The sequence below is a fragment of the Lycorma delicatula genome, chromosome 7 (genome assembly GCF_047948215.1).
Source record: "Lycorma delicatula isolate Av1 chromosome 7, ASM4794821v1, whole genome shotgun sequence".
Lineage (NCBI taxonomy): Eukaryota > Metazoa > Arthropoda > Insecta > Hemiptera > Fulgoridae > Lycorma > Lycorma delicatula.
This window is the reverse complement of record NC_134461.1, coordinates 53,987,181-54,012,712: the sequence shown is the minus strand read 5'-3', so window position 1 is coordinate 54,012,712 and position 25,532 is coordinate 53,987,181. Positions and strand designations below refer to the sequence as shown.

General features: G+C 30.0%; 1 protein-coding gene and 1 long non-coding RNA gene across 3 annotated transcripts in view; one reads left to right on the top strand and one right to left on the bottom strand.

The window, feature by feature from the left end:
- The window catches only part of LOC142327604 (uncharacterized), a 571,970-nt gene that overhangs the window by 344,059 nt on the left and 202,379 nt on the right, over positions 1 to 25,532 (top strand). The gene's annotated exons all lie outside the window — the stretch shown is intronic.
- On the bottom strand, positions 8,545 to 9,138 carry LOC142327808 (uncharacterized). Its single transcript, XM_075371145.1, has one exon. It carries the CDS (start codon positions 9,136 to 9,138, stop codon positions 8,545 to 8,547), a length of 594 nt encoding a protein of 197 aa, XP_075227260.1.

Below are 25,532 nucleotides of genomic sequence, written 5' to 3'. Positions count from 1 at the left end.
CTGCCTCTCTCCGATATTTGCTAGTATTTTTTCATCATTTTATAAAATAGCTTTAACGGCAGGACTACAATATATCTATATATATATATATATATATATTTTAACTTCCAATTAATTCAGAGGATGAGATGAATGTTTTGCAGCGTGTGAAAATGCCATGCCAGACCGGGATTCGAAACCCACTGTTGGTCCTAGTGGTAAACGCGTCTTCCCAAATCAGCTGATTTGGAAGTCGAGAGTTCCAGCGTTCGTCCTAGTAAAGTCAGTTACCGGTGTTCTTTGGTGGTTGGATTTCAATTAACTATATATTTCAGGAATGGTTGAATTGAGATTGTACAAGACTACACTTCATTTACAATCCTACAATATCATCCTCTGAAGTATTATCTGAAAGGTAATTATTGGCGGCTAAACAGGAAAAATAAAAGGCCGGGATTCGGATCCGGGACCTCCGGATGAAAGGGGTCAATACGCTACCATTCTGTACTAGTCTATAGTAACTTTTCGGTCTACTTAGTCGTAAAGAGTTAGTCCAAGACAAATAGTGAAAACTTATTTTACAATTCAGTACGTAAATCATAATTACAACGATATTGTATTCATTTTGCACCATTGTAATAAAAAAAAAGAATTATCAAAATGGTTATTGTAATAATTGGAAAATTCTTTACTTTTACTATTTCAGTTTAGCGCTGTAGCTTTAGAAGGGTAAGAATTGTAATCGGTTCAATATAATCATACGCGGTTTTCGGATCTTTACGTTTTGACATCTAAAGAACCCAAAAATCCCAAAACCGGATAGAAATTTCCCGGATGTTCGTATGTACGTGTGCGTGTTCTTTGTCGTACTCTAAATCACCTTATATCTCCAGAACTACTAGACCGATTTTGACGAAAAAGATCAAGGAGATGAGGCTGTAGATCAAGGTCTCCCTCAGTATCTCGAGATTTCGCCTGATTAAGGTCTTGTTTTTTTTTAGGCACATTTGTTAACAACTAAAAAAAAAATTTTTGAAATTTTTTTTTTACAAAATCGCATATTCACTCCAAAAAATGCTTTAAATAAACTAGAGACTAACTTGGTACACGCGTCATTATTACAAGGAGCGCTCTGCTCTGCTATTACTACAAGGAGCGCTTCTGCAGCATTGATGTACAGCTGCTGTAGTCGACTACTATGTTGTAACGTCACAAGTGAGGGGTAGAATTAAATAAACGAATAATATTTAAAGTGTATTTAAGTATTTAAAGTGACCGCTAGTACCGCCACACCCCCGTAAATGAAATACGGTAAGCGCACGCGCTTTAGTTAGAATCATTAAAATTAAATTTAAAAAATATATGTTTCAATCAAATGATAAATATTTTAAATTAAGTTTTGTGTGTAAACCATGCATCAGAAGAAAGCTTCGTAACGGGAAATTCCAACAACTGTGTTGTCAGCTTTTTCATTTAGAATTTGACGAAGAAGGGCATTAGTAACTGAGGTAAATAGACTTAGCTAAGGTTTGTTAAAAATTGCATGTTTCTGGAGTATAGTGTGAATGATTATATGTGAAAATAGTGTTGGATGTCTTGTGGTCTTGTGCAACAAAAAGTCTAATACATCAATTAAAATGTTTAAATCCAAAGACCAGTACGTCGGTCGGTTAACCGAAGTTTTCTTCCGATCAAACGATACCGTCAGGCGTTAACCCCCAGTATTGGTATTTCGAGCTCCCTTCCCAACTATTATTAAATGTACCTACAGTACAGTTTCTGTAAAAGGTTCTCTTTCACTCTGATTCTCTTAAAACAATGAACATCGCTATTAATTATTGGAGACCATCTTTCCAACTAGAACTCTTTGGGACCTGAAGATTCGTCTTCGTTATAGTTAGTTATTTAATTTGTAATATTTAGTTAATCCTTAATAACAGGTGTTCTATTGTGACCGTTTCTAGAAGCATGGTTTTTAAACTGAATTTCCGTAAAAAAAAGTATTGTAATTTTTTTTCCTAAAGTGATTATTACGTCAAATTTCTTTCAACCGATTATGTTGTTTTTTTTCAATCAAACTGTTAGCATTTCATAACATGCATGAAATATATTGTTAGCATGAAATATAATTTTATTTCTTAAAAAGCTTATATTATCAAATCAGTTACTCTGTCCAACTTTTGCATCATATGTTACAATCTGTAAAACGTTACATCACTTATCGCAAGGAATAGGAAATCTAAGGAATATTTAAATCCAAGGAATAGGAAAATTTTCTTGTTTTTTCTAGCCAAATGTGAATTTCTCCCATCGTTTTAAGTATAATTAATCTTAATTATGTTAAATCCTGAAACTAATAACGGATTCTCGTATTCAAGAATTCTTTCAAATTTAGAGGAAATAAAAAAATTAGAATCACCGGAAATCACATTATCTATTTTTTATAGTTAGCAGATTTTACAAGGTCTAAAGCTGGCTGAATAGTAACTTCCATTGTTTACATTCTTAGCTACTAAATAACTGCGTTTTTTAATGCTGCAATAGTTTTATGATCACTGCCACATTTACATATCATGATCCTGTTGTAAAATATTTTTCATTTTGATTGGTGCTTTAAATCTAACACACAAGGTCGGCACGTGATTTAAGCGCGTAATATTTTATGAAATTTACAGTGTCATTCTTTGGTTCTAAATCAATAAAAAGTGAAAATGTTTCTTTTTTTAAACAATTTATGTTTAATGCAATTTCATGCTCCAATTTTTCTAAATCGCTTTTAATAACACTCAATTCGTTAGAACGCTGCGTATCTTTCGTAACAACTCTGTACGTTCTTATGTTTCAAACTATACTTGAAATGACGTATGAATAGTTTTCTCGAACAATTTTATATTTTCCAATATCCGTTGACATAAATTTAATACTGTGACCGGACTTGAGTGTGATTATTTTATATCTCTAGAATTCATAAAAAAAAATCGTTTAGTTTATAGATTGATTTCACTCCTAAGATAAAAACGTGTTAAAAATTTTGAAATTTTATTTAGTTGAACAAAATCCAGCTTCTCGATTTATCTTTAATGATTTTAATTTTTTAATAAATAAATGTATATGTATGATAGAACGGTTAGTCTTTTCGCGTTACTTTAATTATTAAACCCATATGTAAAAGAAGTTCTGTAATTTAGGAGAAGAGGAGATATATGTATTGGATATCTCTAAGCATATCTTCTTAATTTATCAACCAGCTGGTTCAAATTATATGACCATCTCTCTCATGTTAACAGAGCAGATGACCACTTTAACGTACTTATTAAAGCATATTGGTTAAGAATTTATTTTTCCTAGAATATCCTACTTTTTCGGGGGAGTAGTTAACGCACATTCGGCTACAGCCGAACACTCTCCATTGAGTGAGCGCGAGCAGTTCGATTGACACGCCAAGAGCCTTTGTCGTTACCAAATAGCTTTTATAATAATTAAAATTCTGTTTTATTAAATAATTTATTCATTTTATACGTGTGCTAATCTAATTTAGCCTGTTTCAATTATTTTTACCTTTTTATTAATACGTACCAAATTATATTCATTTATTTAAATACAGATTTGATGAGGGGAAAAATGGCGATCTCTTTGGCTGAGTAAATAGTGTCTCGGCATTTCGTGCGGAAGTCTCACGCTACTAATTTCCACCGGGCTAATGAACGTAGTCGTTATTTTATTTTGTTTACTACGCTACTATAATTTTTTTTTAATTTAATAAAAAATATTTTCAACTCTCTCACTGCAGTATCTCAGTATCTTATGCAGTATCTCAAGAGATACTGCATAAGCGCGTATGAAAAATGCACCACTACACACTCAACATGACCTCAAATTGAGGTTATGTTATTTGTTGTTGACATTGAGTGTAACTCAAGAACTATTCATCTCCATTAAATTTTCACATTCACAACTTACGACATACATTTATAGAATACCTAAATTTTAACAAAATTGATGTAGTCGTTTTGTAGATTTTTAAGCTGCAAGATTTTAAAGGAAAACCGATTTTTTAATTAAATGGTACTTTCGTACCCCTGATACGTCAAAATGTAAAGAGAATTAACTTTCACCCCTCCCCCACAAACCATATAACCTAAGACAATTCCATACTTTTCTTCGTCTCTAAACGTCTTTAAAAGTTTTTTAACTTCTGTAAGACATTGATAAATAAATAACCTAGAACTGCCTTTACTAAATTTAATGTCACTGCCTAGATCAATTATCATTGTCAATATAAGTTGTTTATTTTAATATCGACTTTTTCAGGCAGTTACATTATTTACTAAATTGTTTGTCAAATGTCTATAGAACAACAATTTCTTTTATTATCGTAACAGAAGTAAAAGTAAATTAGTTTGATAATAAAATTACGTATTTAAAAACATTTTGACGATTTGAGGAATATTGAGAGTGTAATGCCAAGAATTTTTGCATATTTGCGTGTAACGCGACGGTCTAATACTATGATTTCTCTCGATTTTGATATCGATACCGGTTCTTCAGGAAGTTGTAATGTGTTATTAAATTTAATGTCATTGTATTATTATATGGCGATGACCCGTGAGAACTCAACCTCAAGTGAACAATGTAGCACCTGTAGATTTTTATATCCTGAACTAAGAAGTTCCATCAGGGTAAGCCATCCAAATAACCGGCATAGATTCGACGTTCAAATTTCGTATTGATATTAACATAATACCTAGGTCTGCGAGGTCACAAGAATTTGTAAAACTGTTAGAATTTACGATCGTAGTCAATGTGAATCTAAGACAGAAAGTTACAAAGATTTACGAGTACGGCTACATACTCAAATCGAATTCAACCTTCGAATATCACTTAAAATTGACTATCTGAATTCGAAAGATATTCAAACAATTATTAATTAATGTTAATGATTACTAAAACGTAAACCGTAAACCCTAATTCATCCATGTAAAAAGAGATGTACTTATCACCTCTCATATATATGTGGTGTTACTACATTCTATATTACTATATGAACACCACTAATTTTGTTTCGAGATAATTTCGTAAACAGTATGAGCAATCGGGTAGCACGTTGGGCACGTAGGATTATGTGTATGTTCTTATGTGTATGTTCAGTATATTCTTCATCTGGGATATTTTTATCAAGTATAGCAATCTGGCAAAGATGTGCATTCTATATGATCTGAATAATGACCTGAATACTCCCACAAGGGAAATCCTTACTTTATAGGCGTTTTAATTAAAACTACTTTTTAATTTCATTTGTACAAGCTATTCAAAGAAAAGTACAGCTTTACTTTCTATTGTATGGTGAAGGAGGCAAAAAATGAATTTTCTTTACGTTTTGAGGTATGAGGAGTACGAAATATAAATTGTGTGGCTCGAAAATCTTCAAAACTACTAGATAAATTCATTGAAATTTAGATACTCTGCAGGTGTGGACCTGAAGTTGTGCACGTGAAAATTTTCTGAAAATTGTTGAGTAATTCTTTACTTACACTAAACTACAACAGACAGCATGATCACAAAATGTTGACTGTGTACCAGTGTACTTTACGTATGCGCTTATGCAGCGAGTCACAGTGGTTAGCGAGTTGTGAAACTTGATGCTTGTGTTGCCTACTGGTCAAGATACGTTTGATTGAACCTATTGAGTGCGTTTCTGATTGCGAAATAGTGAGAATGTAGGTAACGAAACGTCTATATTCTTGCGCAGTTCTGTAATAGTTTAATACAGTAAAAAAAATTAAAATGTAGTAATAATTATGTATAATATTTTTTTATTAACAGGCAATCTAACAAATGTATGCCGCAATTATAATTTTCAAAATAAATAAGATTCTTAAATGATAACCTAGTGTTGTTTATTTTTTCACTGTAAATACAGTTTACTTGTAAAAAGAGTATACTAAATTAAAGCTCGATATTAGGAATCCAATTTTAAGAGAACAATTTAGGACTTTTCTAAAGAAATATTTAACTACTGGGAATTTATTATTATTTAAGAATAATGCTGCTCCAATATTAATGAAATAGTTGTCAAATGATTCCTAATAATTATCGGTATATCATTGTGTGAAGGAATGTAAAAAACTAAAATCAGAACTGTTCAAGTACACAGCAAATCTAACAGTTTTTCCAACTAGAATAATTCAAAATTATTACATGCTTATAATTACAAGGTGGAGAGTAGTAGTACACATGCGCACAAGTTTCCAAGATTCTCTGAAATAACCATAACTTGCATCGATCTAGGTAGCATTAGTGGTTGTATTAAAATGTTTCAACAAAACTTTTTAAATATGCTTCTTTTACAATAACTTAAAAAATGAATTATCCAGTAAGCATAAACAGAAGATAATTTTGTTTTCAACAAAATAGTACGTATAAAGTTATTTTCGTATAAAAGTGTGGGTCGCGCTTTTTCATATTCAACATCTTCATAAATTATTTAAATATATCGAAGATTTTGATGCAGTGTAAATGATAGCTTCAGTATACAATAAATATGTAGTAAATCTCTTTGGATGAACGGTAACAACACCTTTGATAAGGTACCTTTGAAAGGTACAAAATATACTGAGGTCGCGCCCCTTGTTTTTTATTGTAGTCTCGCGAAAAAGAAAAATTTACACATATGTTGAGAACAAAATTATTTTAAAAGTATGTTTTAAAAAAGAATTTCCTTTATTTTAATCTTATTAAAAGGCTTATCAAATGAAGTTTCTACTTCTTTTTCCTGAAGGTATATTATTTTAACTTTTTGACAATTAATATTGACAGCCAAAATAATCAAACCCCATACAATTTTTACATGACAGCACAAAAAGGAGTATAATGTACTTAGGATGTATGTATGTATGTTCCACCGTAGCAGCTCAATGGCTGAACCGATTTAAATGAATGACCTCGCGTTGGAGCCCTTAAGTTACCGGGAGTTTTGTAGGCTGTATTTTAAATTAAAAAACTTTTTAAAAAAAATGTATACTATATACAAACTCGTCACCCGCACAACTTGTCACATTGCAAGAGCAATGTTTCAGCAATGTTTTTTTGGCAATCGTGTATTTTAAGTTTTAATTTCACCTCTTATTAAATTTAAGATAAAAAGAAAGGTAAAATCACCGCAATTGTTTTTATAAAATATTAAATTGCACACTTAAAAAAAGCAAAAGAAATTTTTTTTTTTAATTGTAACCAATTAATATATTTAAAATTTACTAATTATAAATCTTCTCATTTGTATCCCTCAGTTGTAATATTTGCATACAAATAAAATTTGAATACATTTTAAAATTGTTAAAATATTAAACGAAGAACCTATAGCAAAAATCGAGCTTTAAAAACCCCCAATCAAAAAAAAATATGGTTTACTTATTCCTCCTTATACATAGAATTTTTATTTAATATTTCAAAAGTTGACTAGTAAAAATTGTAGAATTTACTGTTTAGTTTTTTGTTTTTTTTTTTTTAAATTGTATGCATCGTTTACTGGAACGTAACAGATTCCAAAACATGTGAAATCATAAATACAGTAGAAAGATTCTCAATAGATGTAAACCTACAGACTACAGACATCTAGGTACATTTATAAATTCAAGCAATATCCTAAAAATTTAACCAACTATACCTACCCATTAATATTTTAGTTTTATAAAAGTAATTTGAAGGTTCTGTTGTCAATAAGGTTAAAAGAGTTATCTATTGAAATCAAAACAGAATTAGATTTTGTAGACATTTAAAAAAATTTGAGAACATTCCTTATTTTTCATAGTACATTAAGAGTCAATTTATGAAAAAAAGCTCTTAAAAAGTGGATAACGGACATTGTCGAGGTAAAACAGTAATAGTATCTTGTTGTGATTCCTTCATGATTAGAAAATATCTCGAATATGTAATTAAAGTGTAATTAACGTGTTCGAATATGTAATCACGTTTGATTCCAAAAATAAGCTAGTTATTTACCTGTACTATAAGAAAGGCATTTAAATGTATAACCATTCATAGAAAGTCTCCTTTGTCTGCGATTACTTTAATCGAGCTAAAATTATAAAGAAAAGGATAATTTCTTAATTTCTCAACAAGCAAAATTTTACGAAAAAATTGCATTATTTTATCGGTATATTTTTTTTTTTTAAATAATAAAACAATTTAAATTAAAATGTTATTTATTTTAGTAAATAATGTGCTTTATAAAAGTATGTTAACATTTTTATGAAAAATGATAAAGTTAAAAATGTGTATATAAAAAAATAAATATATAAAAAATTTGTTAACAGTATTACAAAGTTTATGCACAAGTATATGAAAATGTCGATGGATACATGTCAATCAACCTTTAAGAATTGTATCTTCTCAAAGTATTTCTCAGATACAACAATTAAAAGCGAAGATATTACAACGATCTAAAACAAACATTACATACTTTAGTTACATATATATAGATACCGTTTAAAAAAATACACTTTTTAAAATAATTATCTAACTGGCCATACCTTAATGTTTGAAACTCTAAAGAAATTTTCCTTACTTTTATCCTTCATCAAGCATCTTCTGAGCTACGTATTCAATATAAAATATTAATGACCCAACATTATAAGGTAATATACCATCAGGAGTTTTGATAGTCTTCAAAAATTGAACACAAGGATATGCTTCTGCATCAGCAAAATTCAAATTTTCAGGATCTTCAGCCATACTTATTAATAACCCGAGCATAATATTGAAGTGTTCGGCAAGATTTCCATCGTGGACAGGATTTACAGTAGTCGACCAAGTTCTATATCCAAAATACTGTACCATTTTATCACCTTCTCCAAATCCCATTTTGTGCACTTCACCTTCTTTCGGTATACTGCATATATCTGCAAATCCAGGTTCTTCACCAAGTTTAATACCAGGAATTCTTGCTGACTTAGGTAAAAATTCAAAAATTGCATTTTTCACATCGAGATGTGGCATTTCTGCCGCCATACCTTTTGGTCCTCCAATTTTAGGTTTTTTTGGTAATTTATGTGGATCTATATAATTTCTTAAAAAATGCCCTGGTCTCGGGTTTACTCTCATAACCTTAATAACGGCTGACCCTCTGGCCAACTTTTCCTTTTTTGACATAGCATCCGTCATCTTGAATTGTTAATAACGCTGTTCGTATACAATGAAAAATAAGAATCACTGAAATTGTTTTGGAGTATTTCCTTAATATTGAGATATTTCAAACATGTATTGTCAACAAAACATTTAATCGATGTTCTGTTGTGTTTTGTACTGTAAATGTACGTGTGTATGGTACCAGTGTAGATTTTGAAATGAATAATCTTATGTTTAAATCATTGCTTAGCAACCATCAACAATTAAAATAATTATTTATGTATTGCTATCAAACTTCAACTACAAAAAAATATAGAACTAAAGTGTAATAAGTTAGATTTATTTTACTTTCGCTTCTCAGTATTTCCTACTTTTCCTTTATATTTGTATGCGTGTTGATTCACCTGTAATCACTCCAAAATGTAATTATGGATTTCGACTTTCTTATTAATGAATTTTTTTCTTGCTGAACCTAATATCATTAATACATTTCTAGTAATATTGTTCAACACTAATGTAATGATTACGCACGAACGTTGAACAGAGATTTTCATTATAATTTTATTAATTTTTAATATCAGTGTATTATGTCGTTATGGATTCTGCTTCAATACTTTTCACGTTAAGATATGTTAATCAGGGGATTACGCGAATTAGATAAAAACAGATAATTAAACGGTATACGGAAATGTAAATAATGGCCTAACAATCGGCCAATTTAATAGTTAAAGTTAACTAGGTGAGCGTTGAATTATGTTTGCTAATATCGTACGAAGTACAGTGCACGGACCGTCCAGTACACGGAATCGTAAGTTATAGTCTGTAGTGTAAATGGCGTCAAGAAGAAATTTTTTTAAGTGTGATTGTTGTGAATGTAAATAAGTTTTTAATGATACCGGAAAGTGATTTTATATTGAACACAATGTTTTACCGGGTACTAAAAAATGTCCCGTCTGTAAAAATCAAATGACTCTTAATGAAGAGGATGTTATTTTGGTTGTACAAAAGGTGTTCTAACAGTTTAGTCGTAAAAAAATGTATCCAAATAATATAAAAAAAGTCAGAATAAAAACACTGTAACAGAATCCAATAAAACAAATTTGCCAGTTTGCAGCTTTTTAGAAAAAAGGTCCTTTAGAAAACTTTAAGTTTCAAAAATGACTGCTGTTTATCGGTAGTTGACGGTCAAATTTTAAGAATCGATGAAACTAAAACTGGCTGCAGCAAATACAACCGTAGAAGATTGACAGTAATTTTTGGTGGGATTGAGCATGACACTTTTTTTTTTTAGCATGACACTTTTTTTTGAGCAGTGCCTAATTAAGGTACTGAAACATTACTTGCTACCTACTAAAAAGTACATTTTTCCTGCAACAACAATAATTAGTGACTGTTGGAAATCCTACAGTTGTTTACATCACAAAGATATATTCATTTGACGGTCATTTTGTGAGCTTTCCTGACCCTGGTACACACAAACCATTTAATGGACGTGGCGAGAGATACGCGGAACCGTGCCAAGATAACGGCAACAGAAAACACAATTTTTAAGTGGTCATATTGTTGTATTCATTTTTCAGGTTGCATCCTTAACATAGATCACATATTCATGTTTTTATAGCTATCCGCAAGACACTATGACTGTGAAGAACGACCAGAACCCTCACACTGACATTCAAATTAAGGATAATTACACTTCCAGAGACTTTTCAGCTAAAATTAATGGTTTTTTTCATATTTTAACATTTTTAACTAGTCAATTCTTTAAAATGCAAATACTATTTTTAATAACATATCTTAACATCGAAAACATATTAGAACTGAATTCATAATTGTATGTAATTACAAAGTAACCAAGTAATAATAACTAACAAGTACTAACTATAATTATAAAGTAAGGAAAATAACTTAATTTCTTTTACACTAACAATTTAAAAATTGTGCAGAATATGAACATACTATACAAAATATAATCTACATTTTTATTAAAATACTTTTGTAATTTTTTAAATTTTATTAAATTCGTCAAAAAATGATTTTTTACTAAAGTTTTAACGGGAGATCACTCCATTTCCGCTGTTTTCTGTTTTTTATATTGTATGTTTAATTATATATTTATTTAAATACCACTTTTGTTATTAATAAGTTTTATGTAATTTGTAAATTTAATGTTAATTAGATAAGGTTAGCAAGCGAAACGAGCGTTAAGTTATGTTTGGTTAGGTTATGTTGATTTAATTGATTTAAAAAAAAAAGTTATGTTGATTTCTCGGTCTTTCATCCGGAGGTCCCGGGTTCGAGTTCCGGTCAGGCAAGCATATTTACATGCTACAGTAATTGTCATTCATCTCATCCTCTGAAGTAATACCTAACGGTGGTCTGGAGGTTAAAAAAAAAGTTTATGTTAATATCGTACAAAGTTCAGTTATCAGAATCCGTTACCTAATCTTTTTTTCTGTTTAGCCTCCGGAATCACTTTACATATGTATGAATGTAAATGAAATTTTCTCTTGTACAATCTCAGGTCGATTCCTAAAATTTGTAGTTAATTGAAATCTAACCACTAAAGAACACCGGTATCCACGATCTATTATTCAATTTCGTATAAAATTTTTAAAAAACCTTTACTAGGATTTGAACCTTAGAACTCTAAACTTCGAAATCAGCTAATTTGTGATAAGTTCACACCACTAGACCAACCTGGTGGGTTTCCTAACCATCAATTAAAGCTCGTATCCGCTCGCTAACCTCGTCAAAGTAACATTAAATTAAAAAATTAACAGAAGTGTATTATTTACTTAGTAAGTAGTATTATTTACTTAGTAAGTAATGTATATGCCAACAGAAATTAGTGAAAATCAAGGCTACTCAAAACATAACATGAACATGTTACTATAAATGAATTTAATAAAGATAAAATTACGAACATACAAATTAAAGTAAACAGTTTCACCACTGGTTTTCATTCACATTAGTTTAAAAAAATATAAAAAACTTATCACTAAAAACGAATTATTCTTGAATAATCATGTTTTTTCGTTAAAAAGGCGTTGGTGATTGTATCATGGAAAATATGTTTTTTTTGGGAATCGTGTTTTTATTTACTAAGAAAAGTAAATAAAAACAGCTGATTTTAAAAGAAAATATAATAGCAATATTTATTATTCACAAACTTATTAAATCATAACTTTTATAAAAATATCTTCTTATACAGAAATTTGACTTTTTATTTACGAATGGATTAAAAATTATAATAATTTGTCAACAAATTCGATTCGCTTGTAATTTTTTTCTGCTTTTATTCAGTAGTACACAAACTTTTATATGAATAAAAATATCTCCCACACAGATATTTGCTTTTCTCAACATATTAAGATCTCTAAGATCCAAAAATATAAAATGTTACTACTTCTATATCTTGCATAAAAATATATCTATATAATAAATATGTTGGCCAGCATATTTTATATATTTCAAAAAGCAGTTAAACAATCGATATGAATTAGAAGCTGAAATCGGGTTAGTCTTTAAGGTTAATACAGAGAAATTAATTTTCTTGCAAACGTAACTGACTTTCCATCGAGTTACGGATGAGCGAAACATTTAGTAAAATGATCTTATTTTGGAATAACGAAGCATGTGGTATTGGGGAATGAAAATGAGTTTTCTAAGTGTTGAAATATGTGGAGTGCGAAAATATCATTCATGTGTAAAATTTTGCGTCTTGAAAATATTCATTACTACTTAATGAATTTCATTGAAATTTAGGTAATCTGTGGTTGTGTATATGGAGTTGTGCATGTGAAAATTTTATGTAATTTGGTTGTCGTTCTTCAGCTATGCTCAATTTAAGGTTAACATTTTAAAGTTTAACTGCGTAAATAGAGTATTTTTCATATTCTTTTATTCAGTAAGTCACAGTGGGCGAGGTTAAATTTAATGCTTGTGTGTTTTGTTTACTTGTTAATCGAATGTATGTTACTGCGTTGTATTCTGAAAATCTGTGTGTTTCTGACTGCTAAATAGTGAGTGTGTCCGAAACTAAAATTATATCTTTTTGCGCAGAACTAAGTAAGAGTATTTTATATTTATGTAGATTTCATAAGAAAGCCTATCTATCGCAGTGGGTGCCATGATTCGACCTTCCGGAAAATTTCGACGTATCTTCGCTCTTCACATCCTCCAGACCCCAAAACCACTGTCAGCTCAAAGGTTATTTATATATTTATATATAAATGTTAAAGTAAAACCCGGGTAAATTCTAACATTTACCAAGTCACTTGATAAAAGTCCGAAAAAATCTTGAAAACACATTTATTTCGGACTTTTACCAAATGGTTTTAGTCATTGTTGACAATTACCGAATTCTGTTGGTTAAAGTTGACAATTCTGTAACGAAATCACTTCTAAATATTAAAGAGCATGAACATAAAAATGCTCTTCTCAATTTCGGGATTTCAGTTCAAAAATGCATTAAAATTAATCATTTTTAAACGTGAGAATAATCAATTAATAGTTAACTCTTAAATACACAGTCTGGGTCTAACACCCGGAACAAAGATAAAATTTGTTTGTTTCGTTCATAAACTCGTAGTTATCAGAAGGACTTTCTACTCGTGTAATTACATGGTTGTTGAACTTAAGTTAAATAAAAATAAAATTTTACAAATATTATAAAATATATGCTGTTATACTCGTAATTGTTATGTGTTAAAAAGAAGGAAATATACTCGTAGTTGTCATGTATCTCATAATATGGCAGTATAGTTTCTTAGTAATTTCGTAATTAAACTTTAAACATATAATTCTTTAGAGGTACTTTAAAGCTTTCTATTAATAATTAATATATTGATTATACTATGTTATCAAAAGCAGCTGAAAATTAGCTCGGATTTTTTTTTTTATATTGATTATTAATAAATTTTTCCAGTTTATTTTTTTTTTGAGTTTATTGACGTACAAAGTCAAGGTCTCTGTTATACGAGGTTTCTGGTATTCCTCGTCACAATTAGCTCATTTAAGAGAGTCCCTGTTGAATTATAACTTACTTAGTACATTCTTGTTATTAAATAAATATTATTAAAATTTTAAATGCAATAATAGCTGTGCAAATATAATAGTTGTGGGCGATTTTTTAACTGACTTCAAAAAAACTAATGTTCTTAATTTGTCTGTATTCCTTGGACAAAGTAAAGGAAGTATTGTATTCGCGAAAGATTTCGGTTTTTAAATTTCAATGAAAATATCATTTTGACAATTTTTTAATCCATTTTGACTAGTTTCGACGTGACGTCTGTACGTATTATGCGTATACATTATGTGTACGTATTTCGCATAACTCAAAAACGATTAGCTATAAGATGTTGAAATTTTGGGTTTAGGACTGCTGTAACATCGTTGTGCACCCACCTCTCCTTTTGATTGCAATCGACTGAGCCAAAAGTGTCCAAAAAAGCCCAAAATCCAAACAATTTGGATTTTGGAGTTTTTTTTAACTGTAGCACTAAGCCTTCATTGAGAGCTTTTCAACGATATATCATAAGTGGTACTTATTCTCATTGGTTCCAGAGTTATAGCTAAATAAACTTTTAATTAATGAAATATTTGATTCTTACAAGCGGAAGGCACATCGGGTCGAATGAGACTTCATCTCCATTATTTTAATTTTTTTTTTTTATAATTTAAATTTATTGATTATTAATAATTATTAAAATCTGATTGTAAAAAAACTTTTACGATAAATAATATTCAATTACAACAATAAAAAAAGTATGAAAAAGTATCGGAAGTTGTTAATGAAATAAAATTTTATATACTTTTAAAAATGTGTAAATGTAATTTAATAGCCGTTCAAGGAAGTCATGTAGTTTCAACATCAGATATTTTCTTAATCTTTAAACCACACATCTCAGCAAATAGTCAAATTTCGATTATTATCCTTTTATAGTGTTATATCATTTAGGCAACCAAAAGGTTGTTTGAAGAAAATAAAAAGGAAACTTTGCATTCCAAAATATCTTCCCAGCATTCCTGCGCTTGGTAATAATTTTTTTTCTTGCATCCCTTTTATTATTTTTACCCGTATTCAGGTTACGAATGATTTTTTACTTTCAGTTGTTTTTTGTTTTTTGTTTTTTTTTTTTTTTGAGATATATATTTCAAATGAATACGTTTGTTCGTATCAAGAAGCATGATGCGTTGGTTTATTTGTTGCATGTGCTTACATTTTTATTTTAAATGAAGCCATATTTTGAATGAAGTTTTCTCAAAGAATTCAATTCAATTATCATCCAAAAATGTATCATCCAAAACTTAAACCTGTTATTTTTTTTCATTTTGATTTTTCTGGTATTGTAATATTTTTATTATTTAATTTTTGTATATAAAAAATTATCTAAAATTATATATGTGTTTTGATAAAAAAAGGAAAACATTGACAAAATAAAAAAAGTAGAAATATAAAGGTCGGGGAGCTTTTTGAAATGTAGTGTTACAAGAGGGTATTGAAAATGTTATGAGTTAATAAAGCATAAAATGAAGAATTCTTTAGATAAATAAGTTGGGTAATTTATAGAGAATCTTGTGAAGAGATGCTAAGTTTATTTAAATGTATTAAAACATTTACGTTTAATTAATTTGGTGATATAAAGTAAAAACAGTGGAAAAAGACAAATATTGGAATGTATAAAACAGATAACTGAGGAGGTAGGTTGTACTAAAGGTATGGAAGTTAAAAAAGATAAGCACAGAACAGAAAGGAATGGAGAATCATCGATCACTAAAAGAAAATAAATAAACAAAAGAAAAATAAACACAAATTAATTACTTATTAAATTATTATTTATATTCGTTCTATGGATGAAAGTTACTTAGACACAGAATTTTGTGAACTACATCTTTAGCTGATTTAATTATCATAATACACAAGTTGCATTATTAAGTTATTTATTTTAGAACATATATTTATTAATATAATTTAGTACATATTACCATTGAATAAGCATATCCGTAAATTATTAACGTTAACGGAGTTTTTTAGCTTTGACGTAACCGTACTGAATTTCTAAAGCACTTAAATGTACATTAGCTATATTGATACTTAGGCTTCCAAGAAACACTGACGAGGAAACAGTGTCAGCACTTTGCGTGATTAAATTTTACATAAGTTAAAATAACGAACGACCATAGATATTTTGAGTTACCAGTGTAACTGAAATAATACGTGGATAGTAAACAATCTGTCAACGTTTACAACAAGTAAACAAGTAATATGTTATTTAATGAACGAGAAGGTTATTTACATTTCATATTTTTTCTCTTGAAAAACTGTCATAAGTGACAGTTTAGTCCGGCTCAATTTTGTTAAAGATTCAATTATTATGAATATCTTTCAATTTTGTTATTTAATGTTCATTTATTATATTTTTGTATAAAGATATTATAAAATAATGGGTAAATGGTATAGCCGGATAATTGGTAAACATTGATAAGATCGGTTAGCGATAATAATTTAAATAAGTTGGTATATGATGCATTCAATATAGGAAAATAGGTTGGAATAATAATACGAAGTATTATGCGTGGGATATAGCTTGTTTAAATCGTTGCAACGAACAAATATGAAGACTTATATATTTTGTTTATTCAAAGCTATAACAATCTAAGGTTTGTGTTTCTTACCATTAGTAGTTTTAAGATTTTTTTTATGAGAAAGCGAAAAACGCTTTCCCGTTATCATCGCTCGGAAAAAACATAACCACTATTACAAAAAAAAATTATGTGTCTATTTCTATATTTATAAGATGTATCTTACATAAAATACATTAAACGGCTAATTTAAAATAATAATCTTAATAACATGAAAAAACAGTACTTTTGCAAAACGCTTTTATTCTTTTTACTTCCTTGTACGAAGTAAAGGAAGTTTTGTGATCGCAAAAAATTTCGGTTTTCAGATTTCATCGGAAATATCCATTTTGATCATCCCTGAATCCATTTTGACTAGTTTCGGCGTGACGTACGTATGTACATACGTACATATGTATCTCGCATAACTCGAAAACGATTAGCCGTAGGATGTAGAAATTTTGAATTTAGGAGTGTTGTAACATCTAGTTGTGCACCTTCCCTTTTGATTGCAATCGACTGAACCAAAAATATCTAAAAATCCAAAAATATTTGGATTTTGGACTTTTTCTTAACTGCAGTCATAAGCCCTCATTTAGAGCTTTTCAACAATATGTCTCATAAGTGGTACTTATTTTCCAAAGTTATAATCAAATAAATTTTAATTAATGAAATATTTGGATATTACAAGGGTAAGGCACATCGGTTCCAATCAGACTTTATTTCCTTTTTTTTTAACTTAATTTGATTGGTTTATTAAATTATTAATCTTTTTTTGTAACAAAATTTTACGATGAATAATATTCAATAATAATAATAAAAAAATAATATGGAAAAATATCAGAAATTTTATGTACTTTATATTTACAAAAAATGTGTGTATGTATTTCAATAGGCGTACAAGGTAGTCATGAGACATCCACATCAGATTTTTAAATTTTTATTTTCAGAAGTCATCGACAAAAGCAATTATGGACGAAATGAACCCCCTTCATTTGACACTGATATCAGTAAAAAAAATAATAAATAATTCCCTATTTTTTTAAATTAATTTTATTAAAAACTGGAAAAAAAACTGGAAATTAAAAACTGGAAAATTAATATATTATATTAATATTAATATACCGGTGGTATTAATTATATACAAATGTCTCTTACGGTAAAAAATAATTTAATTATTCTAATACATGTTATTTAATCCGATAAACTGATTATATATTTTTTGCATTTGCTGTAACGAGAGGATTTCATTACGTTTAAATATCATCTCCCGTCGTGGCTTCGTCTGCACTATTTGCTTATAGAATTTCAAAAATTGGGAATAATTTTTTAGTAATTATGTAGAGGGATATAAAAAAATATGGATGAATAACAACAACATTTCAGTTGTTAAATATGTAAATAATCGTCATTCCCTTTAATTTTATTATCAAACTAATGTCTTTATGTACATTACGATGATAATACAAATTGATATTTTGTAGATAATGACATTTAATTTAATAAATCACTACAAAAAAGGCGAGCCTATGGTCCACCGTTAACGTGTTACATGGTTTATGTTTCATTACAGATAATTTTTTTATGTTTTTGTCAATTGTAATTAAATGACATTCATTAATTTAGCGTACTAAAAACAACAAAAACTTTTACAACGATAAGCTTCAAAATCCTGTACATTTTTAGTTGTTTCTTAAATTGTCATTTTTTAACACACGTTAATATATTAAACAATTTTTTTTTATATTTTGCTCATCGAGTTGATCTAGTGGTTAATTCATCGTCGTAAATCAGGTGTTTAACAAACAGCTGATTCTCAAAGTAGATGGTTCTGAGGTTCAGATCCTAGTAAAGGTTACTTACTTGCTTTTATACGGATTCGAGTATTAAACATTGGATACCGGTGTACGTTGATGGTTTGGTTTTAATTAACCACATGTTTCAGGAATGGTGGCCTGAGTCTGTACAAGTCTACACCTCATTTACATGTTATATAAATCATCCTCATCTAATTTGACCTTTGGGAGGGTTGCTTATTGTTCTCTAATTGAATAGATTGCAACGGAAACAGTAGGGGAAAAAAGTAATTTTTTTTCTAATTCTTAGATTTATGTATGTTAATAGTACAAGTATAAAAGTACAAAAGCTTATGTTAATCTGTTAATTATTCTAACTTATTTCATCCATTGTTTATAATTTCAGTAACAATATAAAAAATATGTACTACTCTTAATACCATGTACGGCCTCTTATCTGTACTCTTTAGTATAAAAATGTAAGAGGCTGTGAAACAATTTTATGAGTCATAATGAAATAATTATAAAAGATATGCTTTATAAATAAGATTTCTCTAACAACAAAGGTTAAGAAAAATTTTGAGACTGAGTTATATAACATGGACGATATTTTCACAGAAATTTCCATCATGAAAATAAATAAAAATAATATGATGCTCGTGAGACGGCGCGACAGTTAGAATTCTGCGAAATTGGTTGGAAAAGAAGATTCGCCAAGGCAATTTTGGTATATTGTTAATGTTTCATCATATTCTCTCCGAGACAATCCCAGACGCGGTAGTATACAAAGATGGGTCGAAGCAGCACGATAAAGTTGGATGCGCATTTATTGTTACTGACCGAACTTACATGTTTGGTCTACCCGGTATTATGAGTGTGTTTACTGCTGAACTGTATGCTATACATAAGACTTTGAATATCATTAACCCTAAATATCGTCATATCCTTATTTGTAGCGACTTGTGTAGTGCTCTCCAAACCTTAAAACATTTTTATTACAGTATTACAGACATCCTATCGTCACCGAAATCTGCAATGCAATCGCCGAATTGATCGCAACACACAAGGGAGTTTCTGCTGGATTCCTAGCCACGCGGGGATTCCGGGTAAAGAACGTGCAAATTCCGCTGCTAAAGACGCATGTAGTCAATGAACCATCCTTCACTACCCGTCTTACTTCGGACTTTATTTAACTATGTCAAATACGCACTTCGCGCGAGGTAGCAAGACGACTGGATTGACACAGTCGACAACAAACTTTGCCATATCAGAGATACTGTGTTGCCATGGGATTCTTCCCACAGGAAAATTCATCGAGAGGAAGTAATCCTCTGCCGATTGCGGGTAGGACATGCAAGAGCTGCACACGGGTACCTAATGTCAGAGCAGAAAATGCGCCGGTATGCATACGATGCAAGTGTCGCTTGACTGTGCGCCACATTCGTGTGAATTGTATACGTTATGCGGCCTTGCGTCGTAAATTTTAATTGCCCAGGAGTTTTCGTCACTGGTCAATAATAAAGACGTTTTGGACCGGGTATTTTTATTTCTGCAATGTATTAATGTTTTACATACTTAGTAATAGTATGCTTGACATTTTATTTTTTGTATGGTAGTTGTATATTTTAACTTTTTAGGTTAAGTTTTTTTATTTTGTCTTTATTTTTATTATTTTAGTTTGATTTTTAACTTTGTTTTTATATTTCAAATTTACTTATTATTTTTTGTTTTAATTTAGTTGTTGTTTTATTAAATTTTGTATATTCTCTATATATTTCACATTTTTGTTTTCCGGGCGATGATAACACAAATATGTTTTACGCCCACAAAAAAAAGGTTTAAGAATACAAGAAGTGTAGTACACAAAAAGATTCTGTCAGACGTCTCGTCTTCGAGAAAGTTGTGGATCGAGTAAAAGAAAGTTTTCAGAGAAGCCCGGATTAATCAACTTGTCATGCGAATTAAGAACTAGGAATACCGCAATCAACAATTGTGAAAGTTCTATAAAAGCGCCTAAAACCTCATGCATACAAAATTTTGTTGTTGCATGCAATTGAAGATGATAAACCACGTCATTACAAATCTTCTCTGACGAAGCTACTTTTCATGTTTCTGATCACATTAATCGTCATAATTGTCAGATTTTAAGAACTTGAACCCTAATGCCGTTTGACAAGCACAACGTGATAGCCCGAAAATTAACATTTTTTTATGCATTGACTGCTTATGAAGTGAACCTTTTTCCTTCGCTGAACCAACGGTTACTACAGCTAGTTATCTAGATAAGTTACAAGAATGTGCAGAACCCTAAATTGAACAACGGCAACCCAGTGGTCACTGACAAAATGATGGCGTACCAGCACACCGGGATTTACAAATTAGAGACAACCTACATGAACAATTTCCTCAACGTTGGATTGGCCAAGATTTACCAGTTCTCTCTGGCCACCTAGATTCCCTGACGTTATGCTACAAGATTTCTTTCTTAGTGGGTTTGTCAAAGACAGGGTGTACGCAACAAAAGTTGTCAATATCAATGAATTAATAAGAGGAATCAAAGGTATAATAATTGGAATAACTCAAGAGATTCTCTGTCCCCAGCCAGCACATGCGACTCCCTCCAAAAAGGGGAGCGCATTGCTTCATCGAAACACTAGGACCCCCGGAAGGCGTTCCTGTTAGGACGAAAGGCACCAATCCCAAAAGGAATTCAGGAAACGGGCTGAAGTGGAATCACGCCGAGAGTATGATGTTCATATGCTCCTAGTCTCCCACTATCAGTCCTAGTCAATTATTTCTCATTGGTCTGAAGGACGGAACACAAATATCAACTACGTCCATAAATAAAACAAAAAAATCTATAACCTCCACTTAATAAATAATGACCCGCCTGATAAACGAAAGACATAGCAGCAAACGACATTTGTCCAGGTTCTGCGATTAGTAGGGAGATAAACTCCCGCTATCGTTGGGTTCTGTTTAGAATGCAACGAGATTCTCCACAATGTGTGACGTGAAATTAAATGTCGTTTAAACATTTTACCTACAACAAAAGGCGCTCATGTGAAACTTAGCTGAAGTTTTTAATTGTTGTAAACGGAACTGTTTGAAATTTTCTGTTCAATAATAAAACTTGGATGTAATTACATTGCTTAGTTATATTTTTATTAACACCTAAAATCCACTGAATAATTTATAATATCTCTGAAGTCAATGCAAACAAGAAATATATATTTACATTAAACATTCTATCAAATGTAGGAGTATATTTAATGTTTCTCTGTATCGCTTGTAACTCTTCATCTGAGATAGATTTTTTAACGTAAAAAATTAGGTTTGCGGGTTTTCAGACTTTTCGTGACCAAAACTACTATTAAACTGTATACTACTTAATGTCAAAACGTTGTTACGTTTCGTTGTTTCACTTCACACAGGAACAGTTACGAGCTGTAAACAGCAGTTTCATCAGTATAATATTTATTTATCATAGTGGCAGGTAATTATGAAATTCATTGTATAAATATCCTAACTCCAGTAATGGGATATGTGCTTTTGATAATATTGTTTGCACGCTTTCGGTAATATTACCGTGTTACCGTTTTTTATGTATGCATGCTTTCGATAGTACTCTACTCGAAACGCTGTAAAAAAAATCTATTTGAAAGATTTTTAATATCATTTATTTTGTTATATTATGAAATAGAAGGTATAAAATTGATAAACGAAGAAATATCCGAATAAAGAAAATCCTGATTTCCCGAATTTCATATTTATTATACTAAGTTTTTAGAGGTATGTAAAAACATAATTATTCATTTTTATAATTCTTTATTACCGCTAAATAAGCTGATTTTTTAATCACAAGCATAAAGAATTTGGTCGTTAAATTAAAATATAAATATCGTAAAAATATTCAGTCAACTGAATCAAATCAATTTATTTACATTTGAATAATTCATTAAGCATGATAAATAAAAAATGGAAAAAGTTAAGTATATTTGTTTACTGCATCGTACGTAAAAATAACGATTTCATTTGTTTTTATGAAGTGAAATTGAAAAACATATGGAATGTGAAAGGAGATAAGTTTGTAACCTTGTTTCATGATTGGATAGAGCCCTATGTTATCTAAAATATTTGAATTTTATAGAGTCCAACTAATCCGGAATTTGTTTGAAAGATAGATTTCTATATTTGCTGTACATTCTTCTAAATTAAATTTCTTTGCCACTTGTTGTATTTTACACTCTATTTTTACTCATTCAGATGAGAATTTCATAGCAAAATTGATATAAAGGTAATGTAATCGTAATATATGTAGAAAAATTTAATAGTATTCTAATTTGTTATTTTAAATAACATATCAATGACGAGAAATTTACAACTTTTTATTTATTTTTTAATATAAAAATAATTGATTCATTTCATTAAGAATAAATTGCATTTAATTATTTATTTAAAGTAGAAGTTAAACAGCTTAGATAATACATATATATAATCAATTTTTAATAATACTTATTTATTAGTTTTTCTATGAAAAATTAATTTATCTTATTCTATAATGAGGTATTCCTGGTAATGCTAAAAAAACTTTGAGGGAAAAAAGTTATATTAACACCTAAAGATATATTGGGAATCTAATTTTTTTCATATGTGATTATGTGATAATGTGGTTTCATAGGTGATAATATGATTTAACAAGCCAAATCTATAATTAGAAGGAAAATAAAATAAGTAATGTCCCTTAACCCTTTTACATTGAATATTAAAAATACCGCTATTTCTCACCTCAACAGTGAATACATTTCTATTTATTGTACCCACATACAGAAATATCATCACCCTGTTCTTGTCTACAAACTGCGGACAACATTACTGTTGGTTCTTTTCCTAACGACACGACTGTTCTAGCTGTTGATATGGAGCCACCGACAGGCTATTCTGCAATGTGGGTTAGACCAAATCGACAGACGGCTGGGAAAATGGAAGATAAGGGTTAACCAGACGAAGTTGAATCATATGACGTTCGCTATAAGAAGAGGAGACTGTCCGCGGGTGAACCTAGATAGCGTTTTAATCCCACAAACCGAAAGCGTAAGGTTAAAGACCTTTACCCAGATCATCGCTTAATATGGAAGGTTCACGTACGGGAAAAGAGGAAGCAATTAAACATGAAGCTTAAAGAGATGTACTAGTTGCTGAGCAGGAAGTTCCAGTTATCATTACCCAATAGGCAGTTATTGTACTCAGTAGTCCTGATATCGATATGAACATAAGGAATTGAACTATGGGAAACAACAAGCAAGAGCATCGAGACAGATTTTGCAGTGATTCCAGAGCAAGTTAATGAAGTTTATCACAGTGGTCTTGTGGTTTGCGAAAATAATGAGATCCATGAGTATGTGGGATTATGCTAGTCGGAGAAGAATTAAAACGCTTTACTTATAGATATAAACTGCGCCTGAACAACCAAGTCAACCATTTGGTTGTGTTAATTTGGTTTAGTGTTCTATTTTTATTTAATCCATCCTCTCTATTCCTGTTTTTTTGTTTACTTTATACTTCATTTTTCTTTTTCAATTTTCATCTCTTCCTTCTTTTCTGATTTCTTGTTATCGTTTAACTTGTTATGTTAATGATGGATCTATTTTCCAAGTATAAAATGTATGAAGTTTCCGCATAAGTTATAATACTAGTTTGTAATTATTTTTGATTTTCGATGAAAACTTCCTTTCAAGTGTTTGTTATGATCAAATTTACTTAAGGCCTCCACAAAATTTATGTAACTGTTGTAAATAAAATTTGGAACAAAAAAAAACAGGTATACATATTTGTACGAAATACGTACAATAATTTTTCAAGATATAGAAAGAATTTAATCACTTTTTTATAGTATTGCGGTTTTTTATTACCATATTCCAAATGTATGTTTCCCCCACTATTTATTTTTATTTTTTATTTTCAAACATACTACAATATAGTAATGGGAAATTATTATTCTCTAGAAGAATGTCCAACACTACCCCTCAAAATATTTTCATCCTCTTTTCATGTCACGAAAAAATGTTCGTTGTAAAATGTTTTTTTATGTGTACTCAGGTGTATATGAATAAGCTGACGCTAGAGTCTAGTTTGCTTTGTAAAGTAAAATCCTAAATGTATCACAAATTCGGTTTACCTTATTATTGAAATTTGGTCTTGAATATATTTAGCTTGGAAACTGGTTTTGTCACATTTTTTATTTTAATTTACTTATATGAATAAAATATTTTTTTAATTGAAATAAAATCTTGCTTATAATTATTATTATCGTCATCATCATTACCTATTTTATTTATTGTTTCACAGTTTCAAATTTTCATTTTAAAAGAACTACTTAATGTATAATGTGTGTTTTTAGGTAGATTTCATAAAAGAAGCTACCTATTGTAATGAGTACCATGATTCGGAAAATTTCGACATATCTTCGCATTTCACATCCCCCAGAACCCAAATCCACCATCAGATCAAAAGTTTATATATAGATATATATATTTCACTTACTTGAGGAAACGATAACTGCCGTAATTCCGTCCCAATCACTTTCAAATTTATACATAAAATATAATGCCCGAAAATCTCAGTCGAGTTTGTTAATAGGCAAAATCAAACCATAGGGGTGGAAATGAGAGAGCTTTTTCGAAAAACCAAAATATCACTATAACTTTCCTATTAAGTAAAAAAAACGAATTCTTTTAAAGTTCCTACTATTCTTTGGATAAGGCCTAAAACGTATCTAAGTAAGGTTTTTTTTATCACCAACCATTGGTCCAGAAGGTGGAAAAATGGGGTTCCGAAGACAAAAAAAAATCATTCTTCCCTTAATAGCCACAGTATGGAATCGGTTTAAAGTGATCGTCAGTCGTCTAAACATAACCTAAAACTTTAACCTAAAACTGGAATTGCAAGATGTGGCTTATCGTATGCTAAACATGTGAAACTTTTTTCACATGCAACCATTGCCGTATT